General features: G+C 42.2%; 3 protein-coding genes across 13 annotated transcripts in view; 1 reads left to right on the plus strand and 2 right to left on the minus strand.

Annotated features, from left to right (window-relative positions):
* LOC117479576 (ankyrin repeat and SAM domain-containing protein 1A-like) overlaps positions 1-10,230 on the minus strand; it is a 62,887-nt gene extending 52,657 nt beyond the window's left edge. For 5 of the 10 annotated variants that reach the window (XM_034126668.1, XM_034126666.1, XM_034126664.1 and 2 more), the window contains exon 1: positions 9,631-10,228. In XM_034126668.1, coding sequence (XP_033982559.1) covers positions 9,631-9,809 — 179 coding nt within the window. In that variant the 5' untranslated portion in view covers positions 9,810-10,228. Of the gene's footprint in view, positions 1-9,630 lie in introns of all 10 variants that reach the window. The other 5 variants (XM_034126663.1, XM_034126669.1, XM_034126665.1 and 2 more) reach the window with 3 other exon arrangements.
* A 535-nt stretch (positions 10,231-10,765) lies between these two features.
* taf11 (TAF11 RNA polymerase II, TATA box binding protein (TBP)-associated factor) lies at positions 10,766-12,979 on the plus strand. 2 transcript variants are annotated; one of them, XM_034126671.1, is made up of 7 exons: positions 10,768-10,883; positions 10,962-11,009; positions 11,634-11,838; positions 11,926-12,044; positions 12,147-12,234; positions 12,318-12,414; positions 12,546-12,979. In XM_034126671.1, exons 3-7 carry the CDS (start codon positions 11,668-11,670, stop codon positions 12,674-12,676), a joined length of 606 nt encoding a protein of 201 aa, XP_033982562.1. In that variant the 5' UTR covers positions 10,768-10,883; positions 10,962-11,009; positions 11,634-11,667; the 3' UTR covers positions 12,677-12,979. The 2 variants fall into 2 exon arrangements, with proteins under 2 accessions (XP_033982561.1, XP_033982562.1); XM_034126670.1 differs by having other exon boundaries at positions 10,766-11,009.
* Positions 12,980-13,361: 382 nt separating this feature from the next.
* Positions 13,362-25,194, minus strand: part of uhrf1bp1 (UHRF1 binding protein 1) — a 29,023-nt gene continuing 17,190 nt past the window's right edge. The window contains 10 exon segments of the mRNA XM_034126659.1: positions 13,362-16,052; positions 16,747-16,838; positions 16,973-17,081; positions 17,283-17,542; positions 17,969-18,119; positions 18,236-18,369; positions 18,456-18,640; positions 18,761-19,953; positions 21,004-21,197; positions 21,520-21,661. Coding sequence (XP_033982550.1) covers positions 15,936-16,052; positions 16,747-16,838; positions 16,973-17,081; positions 17,283-17,542; positions 17,969-18,119; positions 18,236-18,369; positions 18,456-18,640; positions 18,761-19,953; positions 21,004-21,197; positions 21,520-21,661 — 2,577 coding nt within the window. The 3' untranslated portion in view covers positions 13,362-15,935.

A 25,194-nucleotide genomic window follows, 5' to 3' on the forward strand; every position in this document is an offset into this window, starting at 1 on the left:
GGGTCTCATCTCAAAAAGTCCGGCAGCCGTGAAGACATGGGACATCAAAAGCAAGACGTGCTAGGAGGAAATACAAGAGTGGTAAATGTGGAGGGAGGAAATGCTGGGAATTGATATATTTCTGTCAGTGAGGGGGGAAATGTGTGAGTTGCGATTATGTCAGCTATTAAGGCATGACACAAACACACTTCCTCTCCATTCTTGCAGAGCAAGTGACTAATTTTGTAGTTATAAGTACTACCGGACTGCCTTGGTATGCAATGGACGCTGAAAACATCAAAAGGAAAAACTCAGACAGAAACAGACCTCTAGTTGCTGTCCTAGATAAAGAGTTATGTAACGGCTTACAGCTAAAAAGCCTATAAACAAATTAACATAAACATGAACAGAGCGGCCACTATGAATGAAGAATTAAAGAAATTCGGGCATAGGGCAGTAACGACTAGAAATGCAAGAAATCACGCCATGGGTGAGGGAACATAATTACGTGTCAGAATTAGGTCATTTACTTTGTGCTTTATTGCCGTACAAATGTCAACCTATCTTGTATTATGTCTTCTACTTACTAAAGTATCTGTACAAGATCAAATTCCCCTCAGACAGATGGATCATGGGACATGTTGCAAGATTATATCTGACATTCAAGGTCAGCAATTTAAAAAGAAAATCTACAATAAAGGTTCAAATGAATGATGCTTTTCTGCAGTCATGATTCTGATGCGTCACTGCCAGAAGTTCTAAAAATGCCACTCACAAACACAAACATTGTGTCACATCAGCCACATGAACAAATACAAACACTACAGGGGTGTAATGCATCACAAACCACAGCATGATGTCACTCTGGTTTCTAATATCACAGCTCTAATCTGGGACATGGATGTTAATTAACGCAATCACAATCATCTGCATGCAGAGGGAATAAAGATGTCTGCTCATTGCAATTATTCACTGTCATGAATGAACTTGCTATAAGCACCGCTGCCTGTAGGAGCAGTTTTAAGTGCAATGTCCTCTGAGCATTTTAGCAGCATGGCACCCAAGGGCATGAGTCAGAGTGGTGCTCCGCAATCCTTCATCCTCTTACTACGGCTCACAACCAACCTAACTGAGGGACAGGGCTTAGGCCCATAGCGGGGCAACGGGCAAAACAGAGCTGATTTGGTTTGGGAGGGGGCACATTCATGCTAACTGACTGAGGAATTCCGGTTTGAAAGGCTCAGCTAATCCTTAATTTCCCTGAGGGAATATCAACGGGATGAAGCTGGAGTTTGAAAAAGATTCTGGGGGGCTGCAATTCTGTGTTGTACAAAGCCCGGCCAGTACCAACGAGGAGGACGGATAATAACATGTCCCCTCTTTTATGTGTTCTCTGCATTAGTATGCTGGTGTTAGTCACACATACTGGAGGCATTCTGAAAATACAGTAATTTCCAAAATATGTGGGCTTGAACATAAATCTCCACTGTGTTTTACTCTGAAGTCCAAATGTCATGGAGCTCAGTCATTACATGCGCAAACAGAAGAATCTGTTCTGAGTTTTTCAGCCTTGTTATTCCTCATACCATGTAAATAAACTATCAACTCAATTGGTTTAATAAATAGGGATCTCTCAGTTTCATAAAATCAAGTCTGTATTGATAATTTGATTCACATCCACTAATAATGGACCGGTAAGCATGTAGAAAAGCAGAAATGCATCATATGATAATAATGATTGATAGCTTATCTTTGCTAAATATTATGACTAACTAGAGTAACAAGTTTCAGTGTCTTACATAGCAAATACTTCGTGCACAATTTGCAGCATGCGTCAAAAGGTTGACTACCAACAGCAGGTATTTAAAATGTTTCTATTTCCCAAATGTCCTACAATATTTCCGGTGGAGCAAAAAGTCATGATATATACGATTACATATTTATTTATTGGGCTTGGGGAACAGGCGAGGCAAATTGCAGTCTTAGGATGATGCCAATAAGAACCCAGGTGAGTGTGAAACGGGTGTCAAATAAACAGATTTGACCCTGCAGCTATTAGCAGTGTGACCACACCGGGGATTAGTCTAGCCCAGGGCACCGAGCCCAGCAGTGACTGGCGCATGTCAGCTGTACCGTCGGGGGAAATTGGGCTTAATTATGCACCGCTGGCGGGTGGTGGAACCAGATGCCCCACAACCAACCAGAGCACCCCCTCATCAGCAGCGAGTGAACCATGCCATAGTCCCAAAGGCCTGCAGAGGGGTACTCTCAGGCGCCGTTTCCACGAGGAGAAAACTGCTTGTATCTGCATAGTTTCGCGTGCGTATAGCCCTATTATTTACACGAGGCCGATAGAAACTGACCCCACAAACGATAACGGGTCCCAAGGTGGATAGATTTGCAAACGAAACGCTCTGGGGGGTCAACCGAGTCCGTGTAATCACCTCTATACGAATATTTCCTGAAAAAATAGCGATAGCCCCACCTCTCCCCACCTCTCCTGCTCACTGCTGTAGCAACTATCAAAAATAGCTGTGTTAATTAAACGCACAAGGGGTTCTTGAATGAAATAATATTATAAAAGGCAAACCAGAATTGTTAACGCCCAATATACTCCTTAAACAAAATAAACAGAGTCAGATTTCATGCATTGATCCATTATATTGACAAAGGTGCGATCTCACCCGGTGTTTGTAGAGAATATCTCTCTTTCTGAGCCGTCCTCTCCACAGAGACGTGCTTCTTGGTCGGTCGATGCAATATCCACAGATTCGGTTTCTTTCAGTTAACTTCCCCGTTGCATTTATCCATATGCTGAGGAAATGACTATATCCTAGCTACTGCTAGTGCTACTGCTACTGACCATGCTACAGATATTAGTGCAAAATCTACAGCTCCTCTACCACAACCATCAGCAACAAGTGGACATGGAGAATTACATGAACTACATGTTGCTAAATACACCGCGGGGCTTAAACAGAAGGGTAGCCATGGCAACATTGCGGCGGGGCTGCTCTTCTTCGCGGCTTTTGGTGTATTTTGGCGGAAGTTACAGCGCCACTTACAGTCCCGGCATATGTACTACAGCGTTTCCAGCGGCCTCGTTTGAACAGACACGTTAAATGAAACGAATGCATGTGAACGGAAGACTTTTTTGAATACGCATACTGTGTATAAATGCAAACGGTCCCGTGTGAGCGGGGCCTCAATTAGTTCAAATCAGTCAAAAGACCATGTTGGGATCAAAGAACTACAACTGTAACAATTCACACTCCTTATGAAGGGTTTATCTGGACCTGATTAAATGGTAGCACATATTGTAATGTTCTGAAGCAGTTTGACAAGTTTAGGCAGCACAGGAAATTAAATTACGCAACAAAGTCAAAATCTATGACACAGTGATAATAAGACGTCAACAAGTATACCACTAAAATGTGCTAAATGTACCTTTCTTCTTGACGCTGAATGCCTTTACAATTTATATTTATCGATGGATGAGTATATATGATTTTCTAGAACTCTCTATACAATTTTAAGTTTTTTTTTTTTTGGCGATCATTTTAAGTTATAGCAATCCTGGGTAGACTTAAATGACTGTGTAAATCCATAGTTGTCAACACATTTCACCCAAAACAACAAATGTCAACTTCAAGGAGTACAAGATTATATAAATCCTAATAATAAATCCTCCTCATTGGCCATTAATGTGTGTACAAACGTTTCTTGCCAATCCACCCAATAGCTGTTAAGATATTTCTGTCTGGATCAAAGTAGTGACTGTCATTGTAATACTTAGAGCTGTGCTGCAAGCGTGGTTAAAAAACAGCAAAAAAAAGTCATGAATCTTTGAGGAAATTATCCCTCAAAATTGGGAAAATAATTACATTTTCTACAGTTAACAATCCCATAAAATGCCATGAAGCTACTAAAACATAATAATCTTCTTTACGACTACTACTAGTTAACAATTTATAAAGGAAAAGAACATATTTTATTAAAAACTGCGATATGGAGGCTCATTTTCCAATTTGATTGCAGTTAAAAGCTTTAATAAAGCCTGATTGAGTCTTCAATAGCTCAAAAACACATCATAGGGAGATTTATAAAGAGCGACTGTGTGGCAACAGAAGGTGTGAAGAAACTGTGTATTCCCACAGATCAGACCAGTCCAATGGGCTCTAGCTGAATCAAAAAGATTGGGCTTGAAAACCAGTGCTGGCAGGCTGAAAAGTTGGGATGAATATAGAAGAAAAGCAATCGGGGAGAATCGGATGGAACGAGAAAAGAAGGGATCAATCACAGCCTGTTTCACAACAAGTTGGCATTTCCCACACCGACTTCACAGCAGACGCCTCAGCACAACGACACAGATTTCACTGGCGTCCTCTGAGCATTTTACTTACAAGAGCAAGCTGATGTGCATTTTCTACTGAAATCTTGCCGGATGGATGGGCAGTTTTGTTTGTTATGCTGACAACCTACTTCTTAAAAAAAGCACACAACATTTGTTATCAAGTGTTCATGACGGTAAAATGGTGATATGCTGCACGATTATGAAAGTGTGTGTGTTTCACAGTTAGTCTGTTGTCAATCTGCTTAGTCATTCTAAGGCTATCATGGCTGGACTTTGCACTAATATCAAAGCAAGGGGATTTCGGATCATTTGTTTCCTGTTTGAACATTTTGAGGGCAGCAGAACCATTACTCTGGCTCCAAGTACAACATGTTTGAAGTCTGAAGGTGGAATGGAGGTTGGCGTGGGCCCAGCAGGTGGGCAAGAAGACTGCTGAGAGCAGCGCAGAGGGGGAGAAAGGACGACGCCAGCTAGCAGGCCAGACGGATGAAAGTGTCTGGGTAGGTGGCTGCTAACAACCAGCTAACACACATAGGGCAGCACAGGGCGAGAGGGGGGGGGGGGGGGCTGACATCTCTGCTCACCGTGGTACCTCGTACTACAAATGGGTTCAAACAACAAAACCAAAAGATGCATCACAACCACAGCAGCCCTATCTTTTCCATTTGTCCATTTGTTATTATAGGGGTTTCAGCGAGTGGGGTGAACCAGAGTTTACATAAACAAGAACACATACTGTTGGTGTGTCTTTGCGTTGCTGTGCTGGTCATACATAAGCAAAGGTCTGTTTATTTTCACACAGGAAGCACAGAGAGATGGAGACTATAAATAAATACATAAATAAATAGAGAACCAAGAGATACAAATGTGTAGTAATTGCTACGCCCAATAATTGGTAAAAATCATTGTTGTTTGACATGATTACAGGATATATTTTAAGTTGCTAAAAACTCCTTAGAAACAAAACTCATTAAAAAAAGGCTTTTTTATCCTACAATCATTAGCTTCAATTAAAGACGGCTACATGCTATTAAGGGCACTTTATGTGTCCATTGTTGCCAATTCCCCCCCACACCCACATACACATATGTGGAATTCATCACAGCTACTAATGTGTCCTTCCGCCTGATTCCTAACACAAACATGGGCCGTAAACATAAAGCAGAGCATCCCAAACTCAGATGCTCCAGGAATGCTAACATGCTGGTGTTAGATTTCCCAGCTATCACTGCTCCCTCCTGGGTTGAACCAGCTATGGTTTCTTTTAGTTCAGAGGTCACAGTTGGTGAAATGTCACTGCCAGTCGTGCGGTTTGCCCAGCCCTAAGCTAACTAGGAATGATCTGAGGCTCTCTACTGTAAACGGGATAGAAAGTGTCTTGTTAGCGCTGTCTGCCTGCACGAGCAGCAGGCAGTGACACAGTTTGCATGACTATGATAGCTACTATAAAACCCAGCTACAGACTGAGGGTGTCATATTCCTGTTGTGAGCCTGTCATCTGCAGACACTCCATCCGAGGTCCTGCAGTGCACCTTCACACTCACTGAATTCTACATGCACAATAACAGAAGCTCTAGGGAAATGTTGTTTAAAAAAAAACAGGGACAGGATGTGCTTGTTTTTGTGCAGCGGATATTTCCTTCGGCTGACACCAGTCACACAACATGGGTCTGCCTGGGATGAGCCAGAAATTGTGGATGTAATGGGATGGAATGATCTGGAGTCCTGCCTAAGCCTCTTAAAATACTGACCAAGTCATCACACTGATAGAAATGCTTTCCTCGCTAGCATTAAGAGAAAGGAATCACATGTTGGAGAGAAAATACATTTCAAGAGGATGTGAATATCTAAAGCGGATTTTTATCACCAAATATTGCAAAAGCCCCACACAGCAGACTCGACGAGTAAGACACTTGACCACAATAGGTGGTCCAGGTCAATCCAAATGACAGCTCAATTATCTTTGTAAAACTAAATAGGTACAGAAAGCTCCAGAATGGTCTTTGGGACTGATATGAATATGAAAAGACACCATTCCATGCTTTGTCAGTGGGACAAAGGACGTGGCTGTGGAGCTGGGAGACGAGTCCTCATCTGGCTAAGCTCTCAGAGCGTCTGTCCAGAACTCCATGCATTCCTCGGTTAATTTCCCCTCAGTGGGCCGGCACTTTCTCTGCCAGGGACCCATCTTACCTCCGGTCTGACCGAAGCAGCTGTCCGTGTTTGGACAACCTTATCCAGGAAGTGCTAGAGAAGAACTCTTCCTGTAGACCACTGGGATCAAAACGGGTCATGGGGCCTAGCAAAAACTATGTTGGGGAGTAGTGCTGCATGATTATGAATAGATAACTAATTGCACTTATTTTGACATATATTGCAATTGTGATTGGATTTGCAATATTAGAGGGAATGATCATTTTTAAAACATTATCATTGAAAAATTGATTAAAATGATCATGGTGTGTTTTTGTTTTAAGACAAACAAGGATTTTGTATTAAGTCTGAAGCTCCAAAAATACTTCATTCAGAATGATATTTTCATGTTTGGACTTTGGTCCAACACTGTGATTCTGATAAAATTGCGATTCATTGTGCAGCCCGAATCTAGATGAAAACACAGCAAACGCATGCCCTGAAAAAGGGCCTAATACAGATACCAGTATGGCCCAGATAATTCCAACAAAAAGTTTCAACTCATCAACTTTACTTCTGCCTCAACGACACAGTGCCACTATAAAGGTTACACAGTGACCTTTCCACTCCAGGGAGCCCCGCCCAGATCATTTTGGTGATAATGGAGCTCCACGGAACAAATGTTTGGGGCGGCTGCGGTGTTAAACATGCCGGGGTCAGTGTCTATCCCATGGCAACCGCTGGGATGCAGCCTCTTGGGAAAGTAGACATTCCTCAGAGCAGAGCTGTATGACTGCCTGGTTACAAAAACAACACAGGTCTTGACATGCACCCCATTCCAGAGCAGGATCGCAAAAAATCTAGGGGAAACATACACAACACACCTTCAAATGAATTGTATACGGCTCGGTTCATCGTCATGGCATGTTGTTCGAGCTATACAATAAACACAGGTAGTTTAATTAACTAGGCTATATTCTGCAAATAAAGTCTAATATTTTGCTATGCCTGCACAAGAAACAACATGTCTTAAATGACTATTTAGGCTACAGATTACAAAGATGTTTTATTGCAGAAATGAATGCTAAAATGCTTGTAATAAAGTGGAGTACCTATCCCTTTATACCTGATGTGTTACAGCTAAGACAGATCCTACAGATCAAATCTCCTCTGACAGGATTACAGGCCCTCACTTTCAAACAATGGATGATGAACATGTAACAAAGCGATTCTGGTAAAGGAGAAACAGACACACCCACCAACCGAAAGCCTGTCCCACTGTAGTATTTCAGTGTGAAGTCCTGCAACGTATTGACATTTTTATCATGCAGACTAAATCAAATGTCATACGCAATAGCAACAATCCTCCAGGGTGTCCTGTGGTCACTAAATCTTACAACTAGATATATTCTAAGACTAAGAGTATGTCTTAAACGCTCAGGTGTCTGCAGGCAACAGGCTTTTTAAATCTACACACCCGTAGTTCATTTCCTGCAAAGTCGAGCCAATAATTTCCCGGGGCTATCACTGCCAAACATTGATTGCTCAAGTCACAATAGATGACACAATGGGCTCTTCAGTCCGCCCACAGATCTGTGAGGGAGAAACAGAGCCAGCCTTGACTGCATGACATCCCTGAATTGGATTTCCGATTAGAAGGGTTTAATGTAATTACCTTGAGTACATTGTGCAGTCTGCACTAAGTAACACAGCGATGCATCACCTCAAGCTTTGCCATTACACTTGTCTCGTGAATGAAGGTGCCTGGCACCGGGCTCCCAGAGGAGCAATATTATAGTATGATTGACAGATGTATACCTGGATGTGCTCAGCATTCAAATAAGGGTTCAGAGAAGCCGGTTTTGACATGCAGCACTAAGCCTGGCCATAAGTCAATGAGCTATATTTCATTTTTATCTATAGGCAGATATATATTAGCCTCTGTAGCTTTATGAAGTAAGGTTTTTGCACACAACACACTACCGTTTCAACTATGGATGCATTATGGAACTATATAACTTTCAGAAAATATGTTTCAGCCCAGGGAAAAACCAACCATCCTGTTTTGGTAAGCCTATAATTCAGATAATATCTGCAGAATAAAATGAAACTCAGACCTTATCAGATCCTTTTCATTACATCCTATTATTTAATATCACCCAGCAGCTCTCATCTGCACACATTAAAAAAGGATGGTGCATTTAAAAAGGCCAGAACAAGCTTCCTCCCAATAACACTGCGAGGCATTTTGTGCAATCTTTCATTGTAAAAAGAACAGGGACTCATATCCATTACCAAAACCCCACAAATGTCTTCCATTTTGTTGAAAAGTGTCCTGTTTTCTAGAAGGCACCACCAAACAGGTAAAGCATTTGCATTGAAGCACATACTGACAGACTGTGCACAGGTGGCAAAGGTGACAGGCACTGTATATTGGCAATAGTTTGTATCCTAATCTCCTATATCAGAAATCCCATCAAATAAAGGAGTGAGCAGGACAACAACCATAGTGAAAATCACAAGCCCTTACAGAGCAGCTAAATATCCCTGACCTTGCATGCCTGGTAGGTCTTACCTAGTGAAAAACCACATCAAAGGTCTACCTCACCAGGGCTTCCCCCCTGTAACCACTGATGGCTAAAAATTAAATCTACCATGGTCAAAACTATACAGCTGTAGAAAGGAAATTGTTTTCAGTCTAGAACAATGCAAATATGAAAACAATGCTGCTTAAGATAATGAAAATGTGGTTGTGACAAGTCTCTCTACTCCATTTTCACCAGTGCTCAGGTCTAGACTGTATGTAAGCAATTAATAATGCATGTGTGTTAGTTTAGTAAGTAGACCAGGGGGCTGTTTTGTTGCAGATGTCTGTATTTTAGTTGCGTCATTACCTACGAGGTGTTTTTTGCACAATACTGTATAGTACAGCTGGCTGGGAGCTAACAAAGAAGCATGTCGCTGCTCCTGCGCTGGATTGGTTTAGGTTGTGTTTGTTTGGCAATTCAAAACAAGCATTACGCTGCGTAAATACCCAAGGATAAATCACATACTTCAATATAGGCTATAATAGTAACTGATCAGGCATTATTTGACAGGGTCGACACTACTGGCTGTCTCCCATTCAGTTATATCCGACTGTATTTCCCGGTTCCAGAGCCTACCTGAGCAGACTGGAGAGGGTATGAGAGGAGGCTCCGTGTCCGCCGCTGGTGCTGCTTCCCCCGGTCCCAGACGAACCGCTGCTAGTGCCAGCGGTCTGTCGCTTCCCGGATAAAAGCTTCTCCACGGCGGCCAGGTTTCCCGTGCGCGCCGCTTCCAGAAGTTCTTGCTCCTTCCCCATCGCGGATCCCAGAAAAAATCAGAGGAGGCGCGGGGAAGAGAAGAAAAAGGGGGGCTTGGTTGCCGGAGTAAAATTCTTCAGCGATCCCAGTCTTCTCCCGATCTCAAGTTATTCCTCAGTGCTACTCGTGTGGCGAGGAAACAAAAGCTCCCTCCGCCGCTGGATCCGTCCGTCCCGATCGGTCCCGATCCACGGTGCCGCTGCTGCTCAAGGGGGGAAAGTTTCGTTCAGCAGCACGGTACCACCATCAAGGAAACTTCCTTTGACCAGTCCCCTGAGCCTCGTCCGTCACTTCCTTGAAACTGCCCTTTCTTTCTGCATCTCCAATCCGAAATGCTTCACACACACACACACACACGCACACACACAGGCATGCAACTCCTAGCACCCCCCGCCCTAGCTAATTGATAGTGAAGGTGGATGGGCTAAAGCAAGATGGCGCCCCTAGTGCTCATACACAGGGATAATATCCATCCAGTGTTTGAGATATCTGTTCTACTGTCGCATCTAGAGTGGAGAGCAAATTTCCAAACCAATCCTTTTCATTATTTACAAATAGTCACTCTCATGTAGCCTATTGTAAATCGTCTACATAAATTATAAATTGTATTCCTCTTAAATGATATAGTACCCCAGATGTAACTACTGTGAACCTGATGAGAATCTCAACAATAGGTAGAAGTTTTGCTTGAAATAAAACCCGTGTAAAATTCCCTCATGGTGGGAACCAGTCTGTTTAAGGTGTAAACAGGGACATAACACCAGGTGACAGCAAACACACAGACAACATTGCTGTATAAGATTTAACTGGCTGTTGTAAAATAGTTTGTTAAATCATTTAACTCACTAAAACATCTTAACAGCTACGGCAATAAAATACATAACAAACATCGCATGTTTGACATTTTAGCTCAGTGTTTTTATGTACCGCTGCCGGTGTATATAAAGTTCATTCAAAACCGGAAACGGAAACCCGGTGCTATGCTATCAACACAACTATATTTGCTATCAATACGCCGAGAAAACTAGCATCCTGATGCCATCATTGCTCTAAGACTAAGGATTTGCTTAAATGTAATTAATTGTGACTACAGTAATGAATTTGCTGTGTGTTAGCTGCTAAGCTAACGTTAGCTTAACTTTGTTCCACAGTTAGCTTGGCTGTTGGTGCTGTTTTGTTGACGCCTAGCTGCACAGAGGGTAGGTGCATGTTGTATTCGTGTTTTCATCCTTATTTTACACACATTTATTCGTTAAACCATACCTGTATATACTCATTGTTGAGGCTTCTCAGTTGAGTTATCGTGAAAACTTTGTTTAATCAAGCGGCAGCACTTGCTCCATACTTGAGATGAGTCGCTATAGAAACCAAAACGATTGCTATCTAGCTTTAGCCAAACTGGCAACCAACTAATAAACAGAGGTACAAAGAGTATAAGTACTATTAAGACTGTGTGAATGCTCCTCTATAAGTAAAATAACTGCCTGTATTAAATCACAATTTTAAACTATTATACAGTATAATCAGCTAAATTACATACATTACTTAAATGACAGTGCAGTGAAATGGTCCATGTCATTGCTTTACAATTTACACTGTATATGATGTTTTTAGATTAATGATACTAGTACATTAATGTGAAATGTTTAATTCTACTGCTGTAGATGTTCAAGGTTCTGCTCATTTTAACTAGTTAATATACCGTTGAGTAGTTAAATATACAGTATGCATCACATTATATAAGAACATTGTATGTTTGTATAGTCACTGTAAACAATACATACTTATATTCCACCAAATACACTCCCTTATTTACTTTACAGAATCTGAAGTTGTCAACCAGTGTAAGGTGTGATCATGGCCGACCCTGCGCGGATCAAACCTGAGGCTTTATCTGAGAGAATCACTTCTTGTAAGGAGGAGGATGATAAATCAGATGAGACTGAGGATGGACCTTCCACATCGAAAGCTGCAGATGAAAACAAACACTCTTCTTCGCAAGATCAGTCCAACCAGGATGTTAAATCCGTAAGTGATACAAGTGAATGTTCCCTTTCACAAAGTAGCGTCTATTTTTTTTAAGTGGCTCGAACCATACTGTCTTTCACTGTGTAGGAAATGGCAGCTGGGGAAGATGAGGAAGAAGGTGAATCTTCCTCTAAAAGACCGAAGGTGGAACCAGAGAAGAAAAAAAAGTGCCAAAAGGTTGATGAGGATGAAATACAAAAGATGCAGTAAGGCTGGGATTTCTAACGGATCATTCTGATACAAATAAATAACACATTGTCACATACCGTTCACACCACCACATTCCCCCTGTTCTTCTTGTCTTACAGAGTTTTAGTGTCATCCTTTTCTGAAGAGCAGCTGAATCGCTATGAGATGTACAGACGCTCTGCCTTCCCTAAGGCGGCTATTAAGAGGGTATTTATAAACACTGACTTTTTTTTTTTTAAATCCCTGAATTTAGTTCATAAATGGCTTAATGTTTTATTTTAATTTTCTAGCTGATCCAGTCCATAACAGGATCATCAGTGTCCCAGAATGTGGTGATTGCCATGTCTGGTATTTCCAAGGTTTTTGCTGGAGAAATTGTTGAAGAAGGTGAGTGATGGACTTCAAAAAGTACATAGCAAATTGGCTGAAAGACGTCAATAAATGTCTCTTATTTGTATTTCCTTGCAGTTTAAATTTGACTATTATGTAGTTAAACAGTTTATCTTTTGTCCTCACAGCATTGGACGTTTGTGAGAAGTGGGGAGAGACACCACCGCTTCAGCCCAAACACATGAGAGAAGCCGTGAGGAGGCTAAAGACTCGAGATCAGATTCCCAACACCAAGTTCAAAAAAATTACCTTCAACTGAAGCGTCTTTGCTTTCAATGTATGGGGAGCATGCGTGCGAGTTAAAAAAAGTTGTGCCATAGCTTCTGAAAGACTTGTCATAAAGCTGTAGGCATACTGCAGCCAAATAGACACTGAGCATTTCGAGCTATCCAGAGTTAAAACCAGTGACAGACAATAGTGTTAAAGAATGGTCAATACAAATTACTTGTCTCTTCACCTCTGATTGTCAGGGTGAATGCTTGACACATCATACAAAACTGTGCAAAGAGTGTGACATTATATTCATGTTTATGGTTGTTAATACAGTGCGTTTTATACAGTTTTTTTTTTTGCCTCGTTATTTTAATAACTAGGGATCTTTGGAGAAAAGTTTTCTCGTGAGAAACTTGTGTGTTGCCAACAGTGAATTTCCTTATAGTTTCACAAATAAATGTTAAGTTGGAACTTCAAAAATGTGTATTTTTCTTTTTATATCTATAGGACGACACATTTGGTATTTATTTAGCTTTTTTTTTTAATTGACATTTGAAAATAAAGGTTGTTAGTTGACTGCCGTCATTCAGTGAATCTCAGAATGTATTTAGTTGGTCTCACAATACTGAAAAAACAATGCTTCCAGTTTTATTTGGAAATATCTAAACTTATTTGTAAGTTATAGTTGAAACTATAGAGATAGTAAAATAATTGCAATGAGATTTCGAACGTACAAGTTGGTACATATTTTATGACGACGCAAAAGTGAAAACATATTCTTTACATGGAAACATGCGTGTTCTATTAAAACTTAAAAGGCACAATTGAAAAGTGTTCTGAAATTAATCATTTATTCTTACACTTTCAAAATATTTTCCACATACTAGCTTTGGTTCACAGAACCAATCTTATATTAGTCTCAATTAAGTAATAAAGAAAATACAAAATTAATGTAACTACACAACTGATATACATCAAAACAAGTGCAATTTCCAGTGAATTTATCACACAAGTGCAAGTAACTCACAACGCATAAACTATGCAACATCACCCCAGTACATGCATTTTCCCTCACTGGCAACATTTTGCTTGGTTGAAGTGACTGCTTCACTTTTTGTCCTTCTCCTTTTTGCATGGTTATGAGCACAGGTCATGAGTAGATGGAATCAGAGCACCAGTTTGTCAGTGGAGAAGAGATGCTTCTCAACAGAGAGCCTGACAGAGGAGACTGGATTAACCTTAAAGCTACATGTTACATCCAGCCCGGGTTCAACTTCATACCACTGTATCTTTGTCTTCTAAGGCCATGCAAAAACAAAAACATCAAAAGCTGAGAAGATCACAACTAAAGTTAGTCTGAGGATAAACAGCAGTATCTCTGCTTTCTTACACTGATAGTTAAAATGTGATGAGTGCTCATGCAGTTTAAACCTGGCAGACAGTAAGTACATCATTTATTTTCAAGTGAAGAATGCCACATAAAACATGTGTGGTTTGTTTCTTGTCATGTTTTTTTTTTGGTTGAACCAAAGCTGACTTCCTATTGCTTAAATATTTTACATTCCTCTGTAAAAATGCACAACTGTCATTCATAGCTTGCAAGGCAACTCTGATTAAGAAAAGAAAGTGTTTTTAATGGGGAATGCTCAGGCGAGTTCAGCCACCAGGGGTCTCCCGAGCACACAGTGGGAAATTATGAATGGTGAAAGATGACACAGCTATGCAACCATAAAAAAAGATAATTATAACTCCACAGGCAGAATGCTAAACCACTGATGTAACAATAGAACACTTGAACAGAAACTGTATCCGACAGGTTTCTTTCATGAAAGCATTCGTACTTGTACTGTGGAAGTCTTTTTGATTAACCAAATTCATCAAGGTTTGAATCCATGCATAGAACAGATTTGATGCATAGAAAAGAAGTTTGAACATTTGATGACTGGCCTGATACAATCCTGCAGATCAGGATTCAATTCCGAAAAATAATATGTCCTGTAGTGAATTTGGTCATTCACATAACGTATACATTATCAGTACCAACGTTTTCTATTCAAACTTAATTTTCTTAGATTGATATGGCTTCAATACACTGTAAAGTAACTCTGATATAACAAAAAAACACTTGTTGAGAAATCTAAATAAATATACACATATTAGTTCATGACCACTATACTATGACAAATGTGCACAGAGGTGAAAACACTAGCAGTTGTTTCCTAGCAAGCTACAAAATAAGTAGATCAGTATTATAACTCCGGTAGTTGTAGTTATAATACATAACCTAGTTAAACCAGAGTGTTGGAGTAAAAAGACTAACCCTGTTACAGTACTGGAGCTACTGTGCGCCCTGAGAGCTCAGAGGCTTCACAGTACAAAAGAAACACAACTCAAAGAAAAATAACACTGGGGAATGGTTCAACCTGCTTATTAAGCACGGTGAAACTTCATAAGAGCGTGTTACCATGCCACCTTGGTGGTTATAAAAAGCAACCGAGGTGGAAAGAGATGCATTTCTGTGTCAGTGAAAGCAATGTAAATCTGCTTCCTTAAAAAAGAAAAAGTGCATTGTTTTCCCTACCTATCACAACACATGTACAACAGTTGATACTATCGTCATAATACTTTTAAATTAAAAGGAACTCACATCTAACGGAGGTAATCTACTTGACTAAGTCTATTGAGCTTTATGACAGTTTATGTGTAAATGTGCTGTGTAAATTAGCACGGTTCACAAAGCATGCTTGACATTAAATTGTGTTTTGTAAATGGGAGCGACTCATGGACTAGCAGCTGTCTGGCAGTGTCAGTGCATGTGAAGAGGAGGAGGTTTTGGCATGTCATCAACTTAATATTTCCAAAACACAAATACTTAACCAGAGATAATTAAAGCGTGGTGACATTTACCCTTGCATGCTGTGTGACAAACACCGAAACCACACAATGACTTTACTATCCACACTGACTGGGATGAGAAGTAACCAGGATCATTTGTATTCAGTACAGCAGTAAGGTTCATTTAAACTGCCATATTACAAAATAGTACCATTAATATACCTATAAGTAAGCTCACTAAGTTGTCCTTTTAGTATTTGTCATACAGGCTCTTTTGTTATCTCTTGATATAGGAAGTGATCCAAAGCCACAACTTGGCTTCACCTTCTTTTCAAAAACGTCCAACATCCAGATTTAAATTAGTCTTGCTGGTTCCTGACATTCAGCCCGATGCATCCCATCACTGTTCCTCAGCAGGAGCAGTGATGCAGTTGGCTCAGAGGCGACAGACAGACAGACAGAAGAGAGGCTCAAAAAGTAAACGCGGGGTCATGCTTCCTGACTTCCAGAAGGAGTTTTTCTCTCTCGCTGAGGGCCTGTGTGAGAGCGGCCTGGGCCTCGGAGAGCTGGCACTCCAGAGTTTGTCTCTGTAACAGATCATTGGATCAGTTAGTTTCGACTACAACACATGAACATTTTGGCAACATACTGCTTGCCAAATGGGCCGATATCAGATTCTGCTGGACAGTAACAGGTGTAATTAAGGCAACATTACACTATCCTGTTTACTGACCCCTCTCTGTAATACTGGTGTCCTGTTGCTGGTCAGCTCTAACACAGATGTATTTAACAGACAGAATGATTATGGCTGATTTAAACATGAGTAGAAACTGTAATTCAGATGAGGTTTAAATATCTTCACCTGACCCTGTTAAAGTATCATAAAACAACAACTGATACTACTAAATACAGAGGTCCTGCTTTGTAAGCTTCCTAAACTGTACCCAACCACTGAGGGCAAGAGTGTGGCAATTGTGACCAAATTGTCAATTAAACCTCCTATGAGTGTGTTTTTCAGTTTGTAGAAACAAAATGACCAAAGATGGCAAATTTGATAGATAAATTAAAATACAAAACAATATTTCACCATTAACATTGTTTTTAAGAGGCTTGATTTTTGGTAATGTAATTTGTTTATGAAATGTGCAGGTAAAAGTATAACTTTTTATCTAACCAGCTAGGGGAAAAAACTTACCAGGCTACACCCCCAGCTACAGACACAACAGATCAAAGCATAAACAGTAAATGTATACATATATGAAACTGCTTGGTCTCCCCTACCTCGCTTTGCTGTTGAACAGAGTTGGAACAGTTTGGGTTGTCGGGGGCCGCCACAGGAACACAGGCTGAGACTTTAGGGTCTGAACCTTCAGCTGCGAGCAGAGAGGAAATGGTAAAGATCACTTTCTGTTCATGTTTCTGTGAAGATCTTTCAGCAGATGTTGTAAGCTGTAAGTGTTTGTGGTTTTACGGTTCATGATGCTGCTGAAGACAAAAGAAAGCTCACCTTTGAGCCTCATCATGCCGTCCTCACAGCGCTCGAGCAGCAGCTGATCCACAATGAAAGAGGCTGGGACGGGCTGAGGCGCTGTAGGGTAGATTTTAGGGCTATCGTCCTATAAGAAATACAAAAGTGAAAATTAACCACATACAACAACACTGTCTAAGTCCTTCTACTCCATGTCTTCAAAAGTATTTTCTTTTTTGGGGGAGAAAAGGTTGCTTTCATCTAATATGTGTTTAAAATACTGAGACTAAAATCATCAGAAATAATCACAAATAGGCAATATTCTTAAACTGCATTAACCCAAACGAACCTTCAAAGTGACTGTGATGTTGCTCATGTGTAACTTCATCGGCGGACTGTCAGCGCTGAACTCGTCTTCCAGGAAAGGACCGATGTTAGTCACTGTGGAGGATAACAGCTCCACCTTGCAGTTCTGCACTCTCATCTCCATGTAGCCCAGAGTCTCGGCCTGACCTGAGTGTCGGGCTGCAGAGGGTCCCATCTCTGCTCGCAGGCACACCACAGGACAGCCCCTCACACCGGGCCGGTCCTGGGGTGGTAAGACTGGGGCTGCAGAAACAAAGGAGACGGTGCATTTGTTAACCACATGGACACTTTACCAGATGTTCATATTGCATCTTGATCAAGTAGATTTAATGACTATTTGGGTAAAATCAATAATTGAACCATCAGAACAGTCTAGTAAGTCGAGAAACATAGTTGACCTTCTGTAAATCAGCATATAAAACCAGTAAAACAACAATTATGCTAAATGACAACATTCAAAATCAGAGACGAGATTTAGTCTCATATCAGGATTTTGAGATAATATATAAAGATTTACAATACTTATCTAAAAATAGGCTTTCCTAGAGTTATTTACGCAACCCACTGATTAGTTTAATTTAGAAAAGTGTTTCATAAGACAGAAAAACAAAGAGAATATTGGAGACTTTTTTAAAGAGTTCTTAGATAGGAAACAAACAGCACAGTTACCTTGAACGAGGCCAGCCAGCAGGTCAGATACTCTGATATTACCCATCTGCACCGGGACCAGATTCTGGGCCTCGACAGCCACTACTTGGTCTTCTCCCTTTACTTCCATTGTGCAGGCTGTTCCACTCAGCACCAGCAGCAACACTGAGGACTGGAACAACAGCACATGAGGTCACATTTAAAAACAGTTTGGATTTATACTTCAAATCAATGTTTGTATGTTATAAGTATTAATGATACTTTTGCGATTAGAGCGTAGTAACCCACCATATCCTGAGATACGTCCTCTATACTTTGGGACAGAGAGCTGCTGAGGTCGGCTGATGACCCCCCCTCTGTGCCCGGGGCCGGGCTGCCTCGGCTGCCTGTGTTGTTGGGACGCATGGACTCCGTCCCAAACTCTGGAAACATGATAACAAGCTTATAATAGATGTGACCTGTGTGATTCAGAGACATTGCTTTGGAAACCTGGCAGTGTTTTAAGCACCTGAGTCCATGAGAACAACAAAATTCTCGCTGAAATCGCTGTCGACAGAGAGGTTTTCGTCAGGCAGGCTGCCATCTAAGATCGCACTATCAAAGGAATGCTGGGAAGGCGACTGTTTCATGGATTGGCGGTGCAGGCTGGCAGCCAGGGAGGGGGAGGACTCATCTGAGCGCTGGACCAGTTCCCTATAAAACACACACACACATTCGTTAAGGGGCAGCCAGTAAAAGCATGCTGCGCACAGTATGGGTTCCAGAAATACAAACACTCATGATGTTGCCAACAGCACTGCAGGAGAGACTTACTTTGCCTGTGGACTGAACAATTTACTCATCCCGGTGCCACGACTCAGCATGCTGAAGGCGTCCTTTGTCATTGAAAAGGCACCTTTGGTCAGGTCCAGAGAGGCACTCAGGGCGTCTTTGGTCGCATCCTTGGTGACGGTGATGGCGCTCGACAGCTCTCCCTCCAGGCTGAAGTTGGACGGTTCGCGTGAGAGTGCGGGGGAGTGTCCAGGTGAGAGGACGTGGATGTCCCTCTCTGTTGTCAAACCGTCCCCCTCCTCTATGGCCTCACAAGCCTCCTCCACCACCCCGTCTTGTTCGTCCTGATCGAACGCAGAGCCGGTGTTGATGGAGGAGACGCCGTTCTCTAACCCGCTGTCCTCCAGCACTGTGGAGTGATGAGTGGGGGAGATGTCAGAGTCTGTCATGCTGCCGCTGTCTGTCTCCGGGGTGTGGGGGACTTCTTCCTCAGGCTCAGTGCACGCTGGTGGCAACAGGAGACCCAATTCTGCTGAGTCCACCAGGAGGGAAAGACAAACTGTAGCAGGTTTTGTTTTCTTGCCTTGAGCCTCCTTGACATCTCGAAGATCCCGGCCTAACTCCCCCCCCAAACGAGCCATGGAGTCCTTCATCCTCAGCAGGGCGACATACTGGTAGTGGTTGAGCCACATCTTCACTGGAGTGATGGTGTGGGCCAGGAAGTGTACAGAGGCAAGTGAAGCCTCTTCCTGCTCTGATGATAGCTGATGGGCTAGGCTGGGGCTGGAGGAGGAAGACGAGAATCCGTTTTTTAAGGCAGAGGGCTGGCACATCCACACAGACACGGCGAAGGGTTCAACAAAAGGTTGTGTTTTGCCTTTGGGGAATCGCCGGGCGCCGTCAAAACCTAGGGTCACACGGGACAGACTGAGAGACCAGACATCTTGGGGTCGTAGCTGCTTTCTGTCAAAAGGTTGAGGCTCGGTGTCTTGAGAGTGCTGGAGGAAGGTGGAGGGGAGGGGGTGGAAGGCACTCTGGTCCCTGGGGTAAGGGCAGGGAGGCGTGTGCTGGAAGAAAGGGCAGCTGGAGAACTTCTCAAAGGTGCTGTTCAGGTCCGCTCTGGAGCCGTGAGGGCAGAGGCGGGTGTTGCTGAGGACCATCTGGGGGACGGTAACAGAGAGGGACTGCGGGCGCTCCGGGTGGTCCAATATGGAAGAGTCCAAGGGGATTATTAACTATAGGAAGGATTACAACAACATCTAACTTTAATTTACAGGCGGTAGTACAGTTTATTTCAAATGCAACAACTAATCATCAGACAAAAAAGGGGCTAAACAAATATATATATTTTTTTACATTTCATTTAGCTTAAAATAATTGGAATTAATGACCAAAAATACATCTCAGAACAACAAGAAACATTCAGGTATTTGAGCTTTAAATAGGCCAAACCGTTGTAAGTGCAGGTGCATTCGTTTTTAAATGGGGTAAACCCTTTAAATCAGGGGTGTCAAACTCAAATACACAGTGGGCCAACATGTTAAAATCGGTACTAGTCGAGGGCCGGACTGGTTCAATGTTTATTGCAAAAGTTATTGAAATGAACTTATTGCACATATTAAACCTGGAACTAACAAAGCTTGAATTATTGCCTATAAAAACAACATTAAACATTAAATAATCAGTTGCATTCATTTATTATGGCTCTATCTGCAGCTTTTCCGGATTCATTTCTTATTATTACATGTTTCCACAGGCCAACAACAGTTTCAAAAAAACAATTTCCCTCAAAAAAACAAAAACAAACAAGGAAACATCCATTGAAACTCAGTTTGCTGCTCGGTGATGCTAGTTCAAGCCAGACACTTGGCATCTCATCTTGGGTGCAAGTTCATCAATGTTTGGGGTCAGGCTCTGAGCTGAGGAAATCCTCAGGATTGAGTGAAGGTGTGCGTGCAATATACCGGCGGGCCAGATCTAATAGTAATTCAAAATTATCCTGCGGGCCGAAATTAAATCCACCAAGGGCCTGATTTGGCCCCCGGGCCTTGAGTTTGACACATGTGCTTTAAATGCTACGATTATTTCTGTGTGTTTTATGGTCAAGGTAGCAAAACAGCTGGGGTTTTATTCTGTGGCGGAAGATATGTAAACTTTCTGCTGTCCTGATATTGATGGGGAGCTCGTTCCAGCTTTTCTTTGCTAGAATAGCCCTGTTTTTGTTGAGGGGTACCTCCCCACAGTGAGTGACCAATATATAAAACAACAGTGCAGTGTGTATTCACCTTGAGCTGAGCTGCATCCAAGCGCACATCTACATGCTCTTCTGCCCTGCAGCTGTCTTGCAAATGGTAGAAAGCTTTGACCTGATCCAGGGTGTGCAGCAGACCCCTGGAGAACAGGTTGATCCACAGAACGCTGGCTGGGTCCACACAGAGCTGCAGGCCGTTCAGCTGGGCATACAGGTTCGAGGTGGGCACTGGAAGAGGAAAAAAAGCGAAAAAAACAATGGCAATAAAGTCCAATTTGTGAGAAAATGTTGTCAACTTGCAAACACACAATGTTTGTATCACAGCACAACCCCCTGTTATAACAAATAAAGTATTACATACATGATGAATTGATAAAAAAACATTACGTACAAGGTCAAACAAACAGGTCTGTAATACTGTATTTGTTATAACAGGGGGTTGTGCTGTGATACAAACATTTAAATGCAGCGGACATACAATGCTTATAAGAGATCTAAACTTCAGAGAGAACACAACAAATATGGCTAAATACATGCAAACGCAGAATACCTGTAAAGCTGGTGTTGTCAGGAAAGTAGTACTCAGTGAACTGCAGATGAATTGCTGGTACGTTGTCTGGTAAACGCAAGGCTTTACGGTTGCAGGATAAAAAGGACCGGGTCTTCTTGTTTTGACGGCCTCTTGTAGACACCTGAATGTGGATGTGTAGAAGTTAGAACAATATAACTAAATATGGGATTTGTTTTGGGGTAAATCTACTTCATTCAAAACATAATAACAAACGGAAAAAAGGAACTCAATTTCTCAACAAAGGAATGTTGCACATAACAAAACTAAATCTCCTGAGTTAGGACATGAGTGACTTCCTGTCATAAACTGAAGGCATATAGAACATTTCCCCGGGGTCTCTTGTTCTTTAAAAAAGGGGGAACTACAAGTGTCTTTGACTTTAAATAGACCTGGAAATGTTATGTTCTTTCATGATGAAAAGTCAAAAATGTCCAAAGTGACATTTTATAACCACTGAGAGTGTAATCTGAAGAGGCTGGGGGTTTCTCCGTCTCAGATGAAAACACCAGAGCAGCCAAGTGGAGAGACTTTCTCTTTTCTTACTGATGTATTTGACTGAAGAAAGGTGCCTGGCTAAAACTTAAGAAAATATATCAAGGCTGGTTGTTTGTACAGCTCAATCTATTGTAAAGGTTTCCCAGAGGGGCAATTTGATGCATGTACACATAATCACATCAATATAACAGAGCAGCAATCTGATCAAAACAAATTAGATAGCTGGGCAGAACAGAGGAGACTTTTGTTCCCTCCGCACGGCCTGTCAGGCAGATGCCTGGCACTGGTTTTTTCCCAGGTGGGCTAGCTGCAAGTGATGAGCACACTGCAGCACATGACACTTGTGTTCAGTGGCGGCGCCAGAGTATTTTTGTTGGGTAATCTATGGTAGGGCTAACCCATACAGTGGTGGGGCTCAAGTCAGTATTTGCAATGTAATTACATACACGCTATATCGCCCCCCTTGACAGTGAAACGCCACGCGTGAGGTTTAGATTATTTCCCTGTCTCAATCAGAATGGAAATGTATGAAATAAAACGGCACATTTGTCTTGTAGTAAATAAAAAGGGATCACTGTGAACGTGACGTATGATAGTACACGTTGAAGATCCAATGGGGATACTGAATGACGGTTCCGATCGATCTCAATCAGTAAGGCATGACGCAGACCCAACGTTTCGTTGCTCTGATTGGCTGTAGGTCTATTCAAATTGCATTCGGAGGCATTTTGATCTGGCCGCGGCCGCGCTGATATTATAACACGAGAGAATTTCCACACCTTTAGTGTATAAAACTCCACTACTTAGACTATTCCTTGCACCCCTCTTCTAGCATAACCCCGAATGGTCTCAACCATTTTGCATCAGTAACGTGCACTTGTTGTTACAGCAGGATCAGTTTATGTGCTGTGGACACGACCCGTATATATTTTCGCAAGCCGTGTTCTCAACATTTAGCATTTTGCTTATTATTTAATTTAATGTGCTTACTTTAACATCATTTTTCATGGTGGGGCTAAGCCATTTCTTGGTATGGCTGTAGCCTACCTAGGGTTGCAAAATTCCGGGAATTTTCAAAGATGGAAACTTTCCATGGGAATTAACGGGAATTAACGGGAATTTATGGGAATAAACTGGGAATTTTCTAAATTGAAGGTTGGCTCTTCATAGGGAACTTAAATATAGTTGGGGAAAGTATATTTTAGCATAATCTTGACTAAAACCAACAGATGCCATTCAAGTACACTTGAATATCCATGCCATAGCACACTGATTACTGCATGGCTATTGAGACCACACAAAGGTTCGCAACAGGCTCACAAATGTGAGAGTGGAAAAACTGGTTGGCATTCGGGCAAACCTAAGGCTCTTTGAGCCTGACACAGAGCCATCCTCAACAAGGCTGGACAGTGACACTGAAGAGGAAGACTCAGAGTTGGATGTTGATGAGGCCCAGGAAGAGCCCATTGACTGAAAGGGTTTAGCAAAAATACAGAGGATCGCTTGAAGGAAGATTTGCATGTTTAATGGGACTTTTTGGAGGGAGAAGGGCTCTTTTCATTTAACATTTTGAATGGGACTTTTTGGATGGGGGGTGCATTTTTGTTCATTTTTTAATGAGTGGGGTTGGGGGGGATGAGTAATATTTAGCTCAACATTCCTGTTTTCATTCTTCAATGAAACAAATAATTGTTCAATAAAATAATTAAAACTTGTTCCGTTCTACTTAAAAAAAAAAAATGTCATGTTTTTTGTTTAATTTTGCATCGAATATTTCCAAAATTACCCAGCTTAACTTCCCATGGAAACTTTCCAGAAACTTTCCGGATATTTACCGGAAATGTTCCGCCCCTTTGCAACCCTAAGCCTACCCCAGCCATACCCTGGCGCCGCCACTGCTTGTGTTAGTCAGCTAGCTTACCATGGAGCTACAGTTTTGGAAAAGAGACAGTTCTATTTCATACTTACTGACCGCCAGAGGCGGTGCTTTAGCACTGGATATCTTCTGTCTCGCGCATGCGTAGGTCGAATATTTATATCAACAAAGTCACGTGTGACCCCACCGGAAGGTATAAGTTCCGGTGCTGTCAACGGGCTCAGTCCTTTTTTATCTTCTCGCTGCGTAGGTTACTACTTATGAGTAGAAGCCAAGCTAAGCTTAATGAAATTGGGATTCTAGCTCATCGCTACCTGTAGCCTTGCGATCGTTTGATCGGAGCTGCGGGCTAGGAAAATCGCTCGCCCTCCAAAGGCTGCGACGAGCTGTCCGTCCTCCCAAGGGAGAGGACCGCGGTGTTCACCGCTCAGACCCTAGGAGCTCCGGACCGGTAAAGAGCGGACGCTCCTGCACACAGCCGGTGAGATCGCTACCTTTCATTGCTGTTTGTGCTATATCCTATATACTCTCAAACTAATGAGATAATTGTGTACAAATTAGCCGAGGGCTCTCGCTAAATTTGTTACTGCGCTAGTGAAGAGAGCGTCTCGCGCCCTCCTCTCACTATAGACATTTGGTTCTTACCTGTACTATCATCCAGTTAGCTGAGTGCTCCCGCTGAAAGCTAATTTCTACAGTGCTAGTGAAGAGAGTGTTCCCGCTCCCTTCTCCCTGCACACAGTTGGTTTCTGTTTTATCCTCCAGTTAGCTGAGTGCTCTCGCTCAAGCTAACTTGCTACAGTACTAGTGAAGAGAGTGTTTCCGCTCCCCTCTCACTACACACAGTTGGTTTAAATACCTGTTCCATCTCCAGTTAGCAGAGTGCTCACGCTGAAAGCTAATTTTCTACAGTACTAGTGAAGAGAGCGTTTCCGCTCCCCTCTCACTACACACAGTTGGTTTAAATACCTGTTCCATCTCCAGTTAGCAGAGTGCTCACGCTCACGCTAACTACCTTTGTGCTCACTCCCCTCCACTGCGGAGTTTGTTTTCTGGCCAGTTAAATACCTGTTCCATCTCCAGTTAGCAGAGTGCTCACGCTCACGCTAACTACCTTTGTGCTCACTCCCCTCCACTGCAGAGTTTGTTTTCTGGCCAGTTAAATACAGTTAGCTGAGTGCTCTAAAGCCCCCTTGGCGCTATGTTTAACGGCTGTAATACCTGTATGGCTTCTCTGCAACCAGAGGATGGCCATGACCTTTGCCCCTCTTGTCTCGGCCTCG

Source organism: Trematomus bernacchii, unplaced genomic scaffold (genome assembly GCF_902827165.1).
Source record: "Trematomus bernacchii unplaced genomic scaffold, fTreBer1.1, whole genome shotgun sequence".
Lineage (NCBI taxonomy): Eukaryota > Metazoa > Chordata > Actinopteri > Perciformes > Nototheniidae > Trematomus > Trematomus bernacchii.

What these genes read in the sequence shown, in the direction of transcription:
- taf11 (XM_034126670.1), top strand. Translation starts at nt 11,668, where the DNA reads ATGGCCGACCCTGCGCGGATCAAACCTGAGGCTTTATCTGAGAGAATC. An exon ending in CCAACCAGGATGTTAAATCC is followed by an intron (nt 11,839 to 11,925) that starts GTAAGTGATACA and finishes TTCACTGTGTAG; the next exon opens with GAAATGGCAGCTGGGGAAGA. An exon ending in CTAAGGCGGCTATTAAGAGG is followed by an intron (nt 12,235 to 12,317) that starts GTATTTATAAAC and finishes TTAATTTTCTAG; the next exon opens with CTGATCCAGTCCATAACAGG.